The sequence below is a fragment of the Oreochromis niloticus genome, linkage group LG19 (assembly GCF_001858045.2).
Source record: "Oreochromis niloticus isolate F11D_XX linkage group LG19, O_niloticus_UMD_NMBU, whole genome shotgun sequence".
Lineage (NCBI taxonomy): Eukaryota > Metazoa > Chordata > Actinopteri > Cichliformes > Cichlidae > Oreochromis > Oreochromis niloticus.
In genome coordinates, this window is record NC_031983.2 from 21,873,545 (window position 1) to 21,885,793 (window position 12,249).

Here is a 12,249-nt window from a genome sequence, read left to right on the forward strand (position 1 = left end):
CAAACTTGTTATTAGTACTTCAGTTTTCCTGCCCAGACTGTGTGTGTCTAGGATTGGTTAATGCATCAGTCTTGTCTAAATATTCATTAGTGGGTGCTGAGTGCATTAGCCTTCTTTGGACTGCGAACTGATTCAACTGTTTGTCACTTGCACTACAGTTACTTCATCTTTTACTTAAAATTACTGTCTTACTGTGACTGACTTCACATTTTTAAGCTATGAAACCATAATTATGTTTATTAAACTATGTAACAATAATGAAATATTAACAACAGATTAAAGCCATAAAACAGTTGCAGATGAGCTCCTAATGCCAACTGGCATCTCTGTCTAGTTGCTGAAGGAGGCCAGTCATGGTCTTACTGCATGACCCTGCTGGCGCAGCACTCTCAGCCATTTTGATTTCCTCGTTTTCTCCTCAGCTTCCTTTTTCCTCTCTTACCCTCCTTGCAGACACCCAGGCAGCCTTTCAGCTCCTGCAGGGAAATGGCTCTGTCCTTATTCAGATCACAGTAGTCGGTGAACTTTCGGGCACATTTCTTGGGTTTGGCTTTCTTTTTCAAGTACTTCTTGAAAGGCTTTAGTTCCTTCTTGTTGATGTCTTGACTACCATTGTTATCCAACTGGGCAAAGTACCAGTGCACCACCCTCTCTTCTAAAGTGTGACTGGGGTCAGGCTCCACAAACCTGAGTAGATATAACAGGCAATAGAAACTGAAAAATAAATCTGATGGAAACTCTTCAAAAAGTAATGTGAGGGCAGAAATACTTTTAGGACATTCACCACATCAATAGCCACAACTTGGTCAAATTTACTGTTAAATTACAGTAAAGTACTAGCAGAGAAATTTTCCAAGACTGGGCTCACATTTTGCAGTGTCTACAGTAATCCACAGCTTCTTACTATTAAAAAAAAAATGATGTACTGTCTGGTTGCTCTTTTATAGTTATGATTATTTTTAATGTTTCTATCGTACATTCTATAAAAAGTTTATTAATACAAAATATAACAGGATGTCCTTATCCATGTACCCTGAATTGAATTTCTTGTCTTTGAATTATGGCAAGATAACAACTTTGGTGCACTTTCTCTACTTTTTACTTCTCAAAAGTCCACTAACAGAAATGCTTCTGTATTCAGCATTTTAACAACCACCCTGAAGATAAAAGCTGGCTGGCCACACAGCAGAAAAACACAGAACACTTATCACCAAAGAAAAATATACTATGTTATGCCAGAAAAATGTAAAGTAGATAACAGTTGATATTTCCTCAAAGGCATTTACAGTATTTAACGATATGGACTCTGTTATTCCAAAATATCGTTCCGATCCATCATACACACATCTTTAGCACCGATGCATAGTAACTCCTGAAGTTTAGTGTCCAGATCTTCACATTGTGTGTCATAGAAATACTATGTGTTTGCAATTCATGAAACCAGAGGGAAACAAAGTTTTCCACGAACAATCAGCCAATATGTCAGTCTTCTGTGGTATGTGACACTACTTACCTCCCACCACCAGAGGGGGCTGGTGAGTTTATGGCTTGGACCATGTCTGTGGTGAGGGCATCTAACAAGCTTGTAATGAATTCCACTTTCTTGCCCTCAGGGCAGCCTGGTGCAAATAAAAGACAAAAATACACCAAAATTACCTACCACAACTAATTTGAGCCATTAGGCCGCAATGAAGAGCCTCTAAACCTTCAACACCAGTGAACCACTGTGACAGATGTCAAATAGAAAACGTCTGTTACACCGTCAAAGCAAACCTTATATAGAGCTTAGTGAGCAAGTAAATCTGTTAAAAGTGACCAGGTGAAAAACATGAACATATGAATATATGCTTTAACAGAGGTGAAATGCATTGTTTGGCTGTTTTGTTAGACTTCAAAAACACAGAGCTGAGGCACATGGGTGAGGTGGGGCAGAAGTGTGCTGTGAAGAGAGAGCTTTCTTGAGCAGTGCAGACCTGTTAACTTTTATGGCACAATTTTGAACACCTTGGGTAGCTCTTTTTAATTGCCCAGATGTATGGTTTTAAAAGCACGCAAAACCCGTGCAAAATTTTCCCTCCTAATTGTGTCTCTTAAAGGGAAACTTCAAACACAGCTGCACTGTAAACTAATCTTCCTATTCTGCCTTTTTTTCAGTCTCTTCGTTTTTCTCTCAGGCTTTCTCTGTAGATCCCCTCCTCCCCCTTTCTCTGAGGATTTGTGGCCTCCTCGTCCTCTGCGCCATTCACGTCTTTTCTTTCCTTTTGTGTTGGCTCAGGACGGTCTGTGGGAGGCGGGTTGATGCCCCGCCAGGTGAATCCAATTAGCATTTCCTACAGCATGACAAGCTTGAAGAATCTCTACCTCGCTGTGCTTTAATCCAAGTGTTAAATTGGGTGTTATGAAGCGCAAACTGTTATGTTGTATGTAGCTTATGAGGCAAGGTGGTTCAGGATGTCTGCCAGCATAAAAAAAGCTGCGGGCGCATGAAAGCTGCCACAAATATGAATGTTGCAGGTGTAAACATAAAGAAGGGCATTTACCCTTGAGAGACTCCAAATGAGACCCCCCCCCCAAAAAAAAAAAATCTTTTTGGCTCTTAACACCTTAAATGAAGTTAAATACTAGTGGATGTTGAAAAATATATGCAGCAATACTAGTATATCTGTGACAGGCCAGCATCAGAAGTCAGGCTTTACCTACAGAGCAGACACTGTAAATACTGCATTGGTGGCATATGTGTGTGGATGTGTTCAACCTTTCAATTTAAAGGCATTTGCTGATTCATGAAAAGTGTCATTTTGCTTTACTGTTTGGTGGACTTTACCATTATCACATTACAAATTGCATGGTCCTAAACAATTCAAAGCATAGCCACAGGATTCTAAGGCTTTACTACAGTTGAACTTAATTGATCTCATCCTTTGGTCTCAGAGGAAGAGCTGTTATATGCTCGAAATGACAGAGGCGATATTGTCACTATGTGTAGTTGGTGAGGCTGAACCTGTAGCCAAATGCTGTTAAGTCTGCCCTCTTAAGCATTCTTTTTTCACCATTGCCTTGATGTGACAGCCATGAAATATCATGCTTTGTTGTGGCGGTTCAGAACATCTCTCTACAGTACATAAAAATATCTACACTCAGCTCCCTGCAGCATCCAACACCACCAGCAGCCCCCCCACATGCCTTGCCACCACACCCCACAACACTAACACCTTCCATAAAACATACCACACATCTGCTGCACAGTCAGGAGTATGCTTGACTCTGTAAACTCACCAGATGGGGAATTAAATAAGAGTTACAATGCAGCCTTAAATGATGGGGAAACAGAGGGGCAACAAAAGTAAGTGAGCAGTAACAAGGGCAAAGGAGTATGAGCCTATGTTACGACCTCTGGCTCAGGGGGCAGTCTGAGTCATACATACTTAAAACTTTCCAGGTTACACTCTTTAACATGGATTTAAAAGCAGAATTCATGTGGATTATTATGTAGGACCTGGGCTTTTTTTCTGCAACAGCCACAAACAGGTATACATTGACAAACCACATCTCTGTATATATAATATTTTTCAGTTGTTATTTGCTTATATCATTCATCTAAATAGCTATAAAGAGCTTTTTTTCCATTACATTTTGGTATAAGTTTCTCTGTTTTAGCAATATTGACTTTAGAAGTTCTCTTGAATATGACGCGCCTTCCTTGTGGTGCTCAAAGTGCCAAAAAATAAATTTAAAAAACTTAAGCAGCAATCTCTCCTTCCAGCAAAGAGACATTGTTGTGAACAGATTCATGTCAAAATCATTTTCTTTCTACCAAACCACACTTGCCAATCCCTTCATGCTACAGAAGCTTCCATTTACCCATGACAAGCGGCCAGTGCCAGTGACAGGGTGAGAGGGTGTAAACATTGATGTTTTCCTCCTCAGCTAAGCTGTGTTGTTGGCTAGAAGCTAGTGTTCTGATATTAAAGTCCACTGACAGTTATTATTTGGAAAGCAAGTTTAATCTCTAAAGCAGCTATAAAAATTCTACAAGATAATAAATGGAAAGTTTCTGTACTCCCACACCCAAATTGGATTGAACTGCAGTGAAAAAGTGAAGTGACCTGGCAGTTCTCTGCCTTGGAATGCTTCTTCTGTGTCCGAGACTCGAGATCGTGCAGCTCCATCGCACTCAGGCGTCTGGTACCTGTTACAAAGAGGCAAGCACATGGCTGCATTAGATAGAAGCCGAAGAGGAAAAGAGTAAATCTGTCTTAGCAAAGTGTGAAAAATTGGAGACATCAAAGGAGTTGATTTCGAAAGATTTGAACAGCTAGAGAAAGAAAAAAAATGACCTGAAACTAAAACCAAACCAAACTAAACAAAGAAACCACCACAATCCAATTAGTCTTCCATGATGTCATTTGCAACATGTAACAAATGATTCAAATTCTGACTTCTTAAAATTACAACCTCTTGCTTTCTTGTCTTTGATCTGTATGCCCTCTCTTCATCTTAGTTGACCGTGATTAACCTTTCTTTATAGCTTGATAAATAAATTGGATTTGAAGTGCACAGAGCTTTTTTTTCAAAGCCATAACAAACTGTTCAGCATTACGCGTGGCATGACTCGTTTTCTCCTGGCTATTATATCAGTGGTTCATGGATACGATGGAAAATTGAGCACATGTGTTTGATTTGTCTTTTTTTTTTTTTTTTTTTAAGCAAAAGCAAGTTATCAACTCTATTTTTTTACACAGTCTGCACAGTCACTGATCCAAGATGGGGATATCTGATGGATGACTCTGCACATTGCTGTTTGGAGAAGAGAAACTGGGATGTATGACATGAGTTCTAGTCCAAGTGTATTTTTATGTGAAGGAATAATCACCTCAGGGTTTTCATAAAAGAGCTCTGAAATGCAGATCAGAATTTGCTCTGTCTAAAGTTTCCTGTTGTGCAAGTGATTTATCCTAGGCTGTCAAAAAATAAATAAATAAGTCTTCTGGTATCTTATTGATTTGAAACTAAACTTGAGCTTGTGTATTCAAACAGAAGACCATATCTTCAGATTTGAAAAATGTCTTTACTTCAGCTTGTAAAGCATTAAGCGTCTTGGAGAGAGAGAATGATGATTCCCTTTCAGGAACAAAATCAGTTCATCTCTTCACCAGTGCATGCTTATAGTCCACTCTTTGTCTTTGTCTCGCCACTTGTTTGAAGTTGTAATATTCATCTTCTGATTACAATCACGAAAACATTTTGCAGAAACAAAACATGAGCAGTGAACAATCATTTTTTTCGAACGTGTTTTTAATTCAGAGATCCCCCAACATGAAGCTTGTGCACAAAAAATACTGTGCTTTCCTCAAAGCAATGTAAACAGTAGCAACTGCACTAAAAACAAAGTCATTCCAGAAACAGAGTGTTTATAGCTAGCTAACCGAAATTCACATCATCTTGGAACTAATTGCTTTGGCAAGTGAACTGGCAAGAGAGCTTGGATCAGAAACTTTTTGGAAAATGTAACTGACCAGTCTGTCAGTGGGTCCACCACTTTAGTCTGACTTACAGCAAAAAGGTGTTATTCTTGAGCTTTTCCTTTGTTGATCCAAGTGAATTATTTTGGGGGATTGATTGCCTCAAATTTTGGAAGCAATATGTGCTTTTCAGGAATGGATTCCAAGATGGTGATTATGACTCCATAATCATTCATTCTCAGATGCCCTCAAATTAACTACCGTAGAGCACTCCTGTTTAAAATTAGACAGATTATTGTTTTTGACACATTTCACTAGTCCTGTTATTAGCATGTCAGTTATTCATATGACGGCAGACATACAGACATATCAAATCATTTAAAAAAACATCTGTAACTACTATAATAAATGATATTGTTTCTTTACGTGATTTTTTCTGATAATATTACCTGGTAGAGGTTCCAGGAATGGGGCGTCCCGTGTCCACCAGAACACACCAACAGTAGCCTGTGGACTGGTGGCACTGGACGGCCTTGTAAAGGCCTCCAGGCCCACAGTCGGGGATGAAAATGGCCTCACGTGGATTCTGCAGAGCCTCTTCCAGAGCACTCTGTCTCTCCTGGTCACAAGAGGGAACTTTCTCTAAAAGTATTAGAAAAACACTCAGTACAGGAAAAAAACAGATTTGGGAAACCAAATACAGACAGCACATATACAAAAAATTACTACTACTAAATTAAAATGTGAAATATGTGGAACAGGGTTCTGGAAGTGTTCATTGCAAACCAGATGGTGGCCTCTGGTAACATTTTATGTGGCCTGTGAGCACAAAAAGGGAAAAAATGCATTAATGTGCATTTTATTCAGGACATAAATGACAATTAACAACATAGAGCCTCATGTCCTGACCAGGCAACTTATAAATACCAAACCAGTGAGACTCTGAGTCATGGACTGGCTCTATAAAGAATCAGTCACACAGGCCTAGAGACCTGTAACCATCTCGTAACTACCGGTCATGAGGAAAATTTGTATTCTCCAACCGGTTGCAAATGGTTGCTGAGAATTGCTATGAAATTGATTGCAGTTCTGTTAACTCAGGTCTAGAAACGAGTCAGTGATGCCCATGGTAATCATCAGTCACTAAGGAAAAGTGTGTACTCCATGAGCAGTTGGCAAGGGGTTGCTAGAGTCTGCTGGCAGTCACTAACAGGTTGCTGTGGTCATTTGTAGTTTGCATGGAAAATGCTGACTTGTTTGCAAATATGCAACTTTTACTTTGAAGTCTGTTTCAGGTCTGCATTGCACTTTTTCCAAGTTTCACTACACCTTCAAGAATAAATAACAAGTGTTTCAAGAGAAGTCAACATCTTCCATGCAAACTATAAGCAACCACAACAATTGTAAAGCCAGCAACCTCAAGCAATAACTTACCAACCAGTCGCAGACACACTTTTTTTTTCGCAACATGTGCCCCTGCCCCTTTCTTGAATTCAGCTACCATCCGGTTCTCCTGAGAATCAGCCACCTGACAGTATAAAAGCTAGGGAAGAGCTGCTTGGTCAGTATGTGTTAGGACCAGCCTTTAGAGTATTGAGCTATAGTGGTGTCTTGTCTGAGCTGTGACTGAGAGTTTATCTGGGGGTCATAGCAGTAGATATTACTGGACAGAGGTTTATGTAAGAAAGTAAATGTTCCATTCAGTGATTTGTTCTCCCAGCCCCTTTGTGCAAAGTCTGTGTGAGCCCATGTTAAAATACTGCACAGCAAGCATGTGGATGCCAGGCATCCTCCCTGCAAGCATGTTCCAGGCAGGCAACTGTCACTGTTTAGTAACAATGTTGTGACTATCTCTCCGTAACCCATTCTTAACTGCAGATTTTTTTTTTAAATCAAATGGGTCTTCTGTTAAATCACGAATTTTTGACCACCTTAAAAGTAATGCCATTAGCAGCAAAGTTAAATTAGGGCTTTACCCACCGCAGTCTTACATGTTTCTGCCCAAAAACAGGCCTCAACCCTTGAGAGATGCTCCTGCAGCACCTTGTCTCAGTGCACATCAGTAGATGAAGAATGTATTTATATTCACATCCATTTAATCCATTGCTCACTCTTAAGCCACGTCCAACAGAGCTGCCTGCTGAGATGGTTACCAAGGTGATTAAGTGTGCTTTGGTCGCTGCAAATCCATTCTTCATTTTGCATTCAAGCACGCTATGATGAAGCCTTAAGCAACAATAACAGAGCCACAGTGACTTTTCTTCAAGGTGGTGACATGTGGTAGTGTTTTCACATTAAGGGGCTGACTAGTGCCAAGATAGTGCCTGCAGTCTTAGCTTACTCAGCTTTTGCTACCAAAGAATAACAGCTGTATCACACAGTCCCTGCCTAATTCAGATCAGCATCAGAGGAGTTGAGCAGTGAAAACAGAAATTAGATTTCTGGTCTTTACATAATTTAAGACCATCCAATAAAAAGCGGGTTGTATTCAACCCCTTTACGTTAGCAGCCACAATAGCAAATCACTAGTTGTGAGCACTGCTCTGGGCATTTCAGAATCTGTTGCTGTCGATTTAAACATGTAGACATGGTGAAGTTGACCTGCTTAAGGTCAAACCAAGCATCAGAATGGAGAAGAAAGGTTAAGTGAAATGTGAATGTGGCATGATTGTTGGTGCCAGACAGGCTGCTCTGAGCATTTCAGATCTACTGGGATTTTCCCACACAACCATCTCTATGGTTTGGAGAGAATGGTGAGAAAATATCCAATGAGCTGCAGTTCTCTGGGAGAAAATGCCTTGTTAATATTAGAGGTTAAAGGTGAATGCCCAACCTGGTTCGAAACGATGGGAAGGAAACAGTAACTCAAATAATGACTTGTTACACCAAAAGTATGGAGAAGAACATCTCTGAACATGCAACACATTGAACCTTTTAGTAGATTGGAAGCCACACGGGCTACCCAAAAATCTGACAAAAGAAGAGTGAAAAAATATTGCCTGGTCTGATGAGTAATGATTTCTGCTGACCGTCATCTAAAATCCACAGACTTCCTGATTATTGAAGCTAACCATGTCCCTACCTTTGTGAACACTCCAATTATTTCTTGGTTTCTTGTACCTAAATGGCCTCCACAGTCACCAGAGCTCATTCCAATAGAGAAACCTTGGGGCTTTATTGGATCAGGAGATTCATACCATGGATGTGGTACGAATCATGTCAGTATGGATGAAAATCTCTCAGTAACGTCCCCAGCAACTTGTACAATCTACATTAAAAACAATGAAAGCAGCCCAACCCATTACTAAGAAGTTGTACCTAACAGTATTGACAATAGCTTTGATGTTTTTAAATTACACCTTGTGTAACTCTTTTCTACATGGTAATAGACTCCCTCTCCTCTTCCCTACACCTGTATTTCAAAAGCAAATATAATCATACTATCATGGTCGTTTTTCAAATTCACAATAACACAGAAACCATACCGATAAAGTTGGTTTGCAATCAGTGTCCAGATAATATTTGTTAGTGTCTACACAGACCGTTACAATTACCAAAGGTGGACTGCAGTAATAATTCAAGCTAGGGATTTCACTCCATCCAAGGCTGCCCTGCTGCGTAACGCCAAACCAGTATTCTGGAGCCTTAGCAGGAAATGATAATAAAAATCAAAGTGCTGATTTAAAGGCTGACATTTAAATCATAATGCTCTGCTCAGAGTACAGAATATCATTGTCTGTTACAATGGCTGCCATGTCCATTTAGTCATAAAAACTTGTCTTTTTATGACTGAGACACATGACAGATCTCCATTGGTCACTGATCAATCATGGCTGCCATCTTTCACGGGATGCCTGATGTCACTGGATGGAAGTTCAGGAAAAGAGTGTAAACAGCCAACCAGATAGTATTACGATACTGGCTGTCTTGTGTTTAATAGTTCCACCTAGCTACTCCAGCATCATTATTCATCTTTTGCTTTGCTTTGTTTCCAGTTTTGCAAAGCTGAGCAGGGGAAAAAGTCTAAACAGCTGGTGGAGCACTCTGTACTCACGTCAGTCAACTTTACAGAAGTGACAGAATTGTTTTGAGTCTTCCACAATTTTTCCAAGATGCAAGTCTTTCTGTGACACTGACTGCTGTACACGATGCTCGCTTTCATCTCCAGCCTAAACAAGTGCCCAGCTTTGTCCACATCAGGCAGTAATCAAGCTGATATCATGAATCTGAACCCAGCAAAACTGAGCTGCTCTTTATAGGTGGCGTTTTGAGAACTGGGTCATGAAAAACATAGCATATGATTATTTCTGTTTCTTTTTTTAAGGCTGTGACTGTGTGCAAAACATAATACTCTCTTATCACGATCCACGGTGAAGTTAATAAAGATGGAGATGACGGTGGTGGCAGGTTCAGTAGCAGGCCTGAGACCTAGCTGAGGAGAGTGGGAGGTGGGGAGGTCATATTTCCTGAGCGTGGCTGCCAGCACAGAGCTAAACGTGTCCTTGCACTAAAGAACATTTTTTGTCCTGTAAAGACTCATACTCAAGTGTTCTTAGTGCTGTCCTCGCCAAGGTTCCTTCACATCCAAATTATTTAGCACTGTTTATTATACAGAGGTTATGCTGGCGCCAGGCACTAGGATTCCCAAAAGAAAATTGTTTTTGTACATATAAATGGAAAAAGGCTGAATGCTTGCAATGTAATCCTTTCAGTTTTGTGTGGACATGAAATTCAATCAACGTCGTCCAGGCCTGCCTTGGATATCTGCATTTCTGCTCTATTTATTTTTTGTTTTTGTTTCTTTTTCAATTTTATTTCTCTTCCTTCGACAGGAACTGAAAGACAAGAAACACAAAACCCTCAGAAAACAAATATTGTAGTTTGAAAAAAAAAATGAAACCCACACAAGTGGAAGTCAGGAACAGTTATAACAATGTGATCATTGTTGTCGTGATTTTCTTCAGGGCAAATTGATAATGAACAAAAGATGGCTGTCTGCAGTATCTTTGATAACACGCTTGCTCCATTTTATACGTCTCACTTTGGCCATTGTTACTGAGGCTCCAGCCTTGGCAAAACAATTTTTAATCTCCTTTTTTTCTTTATTCCTGTGCTTGTTGTGACCACCCTCACTTTCTCAGTATTTCCTCCACTCCTCTACATCTTTTTCTTTCTTTTTCTTTTACTCTGCTTCCCTCCATCCTAATTTCTCCCTCTTTAAACCTGCTCTCCCCCCCTCTGATCGCTCTCTTTTTCGCTTCACTTCAATGGCTTTCAGCTGTTGGGTAATCACTGCAACATTGTCTGCCTTCTCTGCAGTTAAGATGGCAGAAATGTTAGTAATAGAGGAACTCTGTGAGGATGTATATAGGTGCATGTGTTTGTCTTTATAACACAACAAAAGGATTGAGATGATAGACTCATTAAAAAGATGGTGTAACTTTTGAACACATCATGGCCGAAACCTGTTGCTGTGCACACTTATTGCCCTTTAAAGTTAAACAAGTGCATCCTGCCCTCATGCATGACATGTAAATTGGATTACAAGAAACAAAAGTCTTTTTAAGACTGCAAATGTTTAATGCTCATTAATGACATGATCGCATTATATCGCTTCAGCATTTTTGGTTTTCTTTTGTTTGCCGCACCACAAGAGAGGAGTGGTGGTTTGTAAGTTTCTGCTTCTCTGCACACTTTTAAAAATGAGCTGCATGACAGAGCGCTTCCCCCTGCTTGCAACATTTGATCAACAGCACGTCAAAGTCTGGCAACACAGCATCTGTTTGAAAAATGGACCTTGCTTTGCTTTGCCTAAGCAAACACATTTCACTAGCACAATCTCCACATCGCTCTAAATCAGAATTATTGAGTGTCCAGAGACAAAGCCTGTAAATGAATAACGCAGTTTATATGCGTGTGGGAGGTCTGCTCCATGAGGACTCAGGTTATCCCGCTTTGTATTTAAAGACAGGAAGGTTTAAATAAGGATTTTTGTGCCAAATCTTCTCTGCTTAGAAATTATTTTATCCAGAAGTCGATAAAGCAGTTTGTCAGTATAAGGAGCCCTGCCAGCCTCTGCCCTTGTCCTAGAGTCAAGTGGAGAAATCTCCTGGTGGGTAGAGAGATTTATTTGCTGTCTCTTCCCTTTCGCGTGCTGAATTGCCCGAGTGAGTGAGTGTATGTGTATGAATATAATACAACAATATAACACCTTCCTAGTACCCAGTTGGACAGCTTTTGCCTTTAGAACTTCCTTTATTCTTTTTAATTTATTTTTGACCTGTGCTGACTGGACAGCGTCACAAAGTTGCTCCAGATTTGTGACCTGCACATCCATGATGTGTATCTCCTGTTCCACCATATGGTGTTGCTCTATTAGAATGACATCTGGTGACCGTGGAGGCCATTTTGAGTACAATAGACTCACTGTCATGTTCAAGAGACCAGTTTGAGATTACTTGAGGTTTGTGACATGGTGTGTTATCCTGCTGGAGGCAGCTTTTGAAGATTAATGAACTGTGGTCATAAAGTTAGGCTGTGGCATTTAAATGATCAGTTTGTACTAACGGGCCCCAAGTATCTCAAGAAAATACTCCCCCACACCATCACGCCATCACTACCACCCTGAAATGCTGATACAAGCCAGGATGGATCCATACTTTCATGTCTAGCCTCATTACTTGACAGAAATGGCATCCAGTGTGGTCTTTTGCTGCTGTAGTCCATCTGCTTTAAAGACTGATGTATTGTTTGTCCAGAGATGCTCTTTTGCATGCCTTGGTTTTAA

General features: G+C 40.2%; 2 protein-coding genes across 12 annotated transcripts in view; one reads left to right on the forward strand and one right to left on the reverse strand.

The window, feature by feature from the left end:
- Positions 1 to 12,249, forward strand: part of ccdc177 (coiled-coil domain containing 177) — a 198,558-nt gene that overhangs the window by 136,103 nt on the left and 50,206 nt on the right. The window lies entirely within an intron of this gene.
- The window catches only part of smoc1 (SPARC related modular calcium binding 1), a 57,032-nt gene that overhangs the window by 11,075 nt on the left and 33,708 nt on the right, over positions 1 to 12,249 (reverse strand). For all 7 annotated transcript variants that reach the window (XM_005477441.4, XM_005477443.4, XM_005477446.4 and 4 more), the window contains 4 exons: positions 5,912 to 6,104; positions 4,107 to 4,189; positions 1,514 to 1,619; positions 443 to 687 (listed from right to left, as the gene is read on the reverse strand). In XM_005477441.4, the coding sequence (XP_005477498.1) occupies positions 443 to 687; positions 1,514 to 1,619; positions 4,107 to 4,189; positions 5,912 to 6,104 (627 nt within the window). The remainder of the gene's footprint in view (positions 1 to 442; positions 688 to 1,513; positions 1,620 to 4,106; positions 4,190 to 5,911; positions 6,105 to 12,249) is intronic.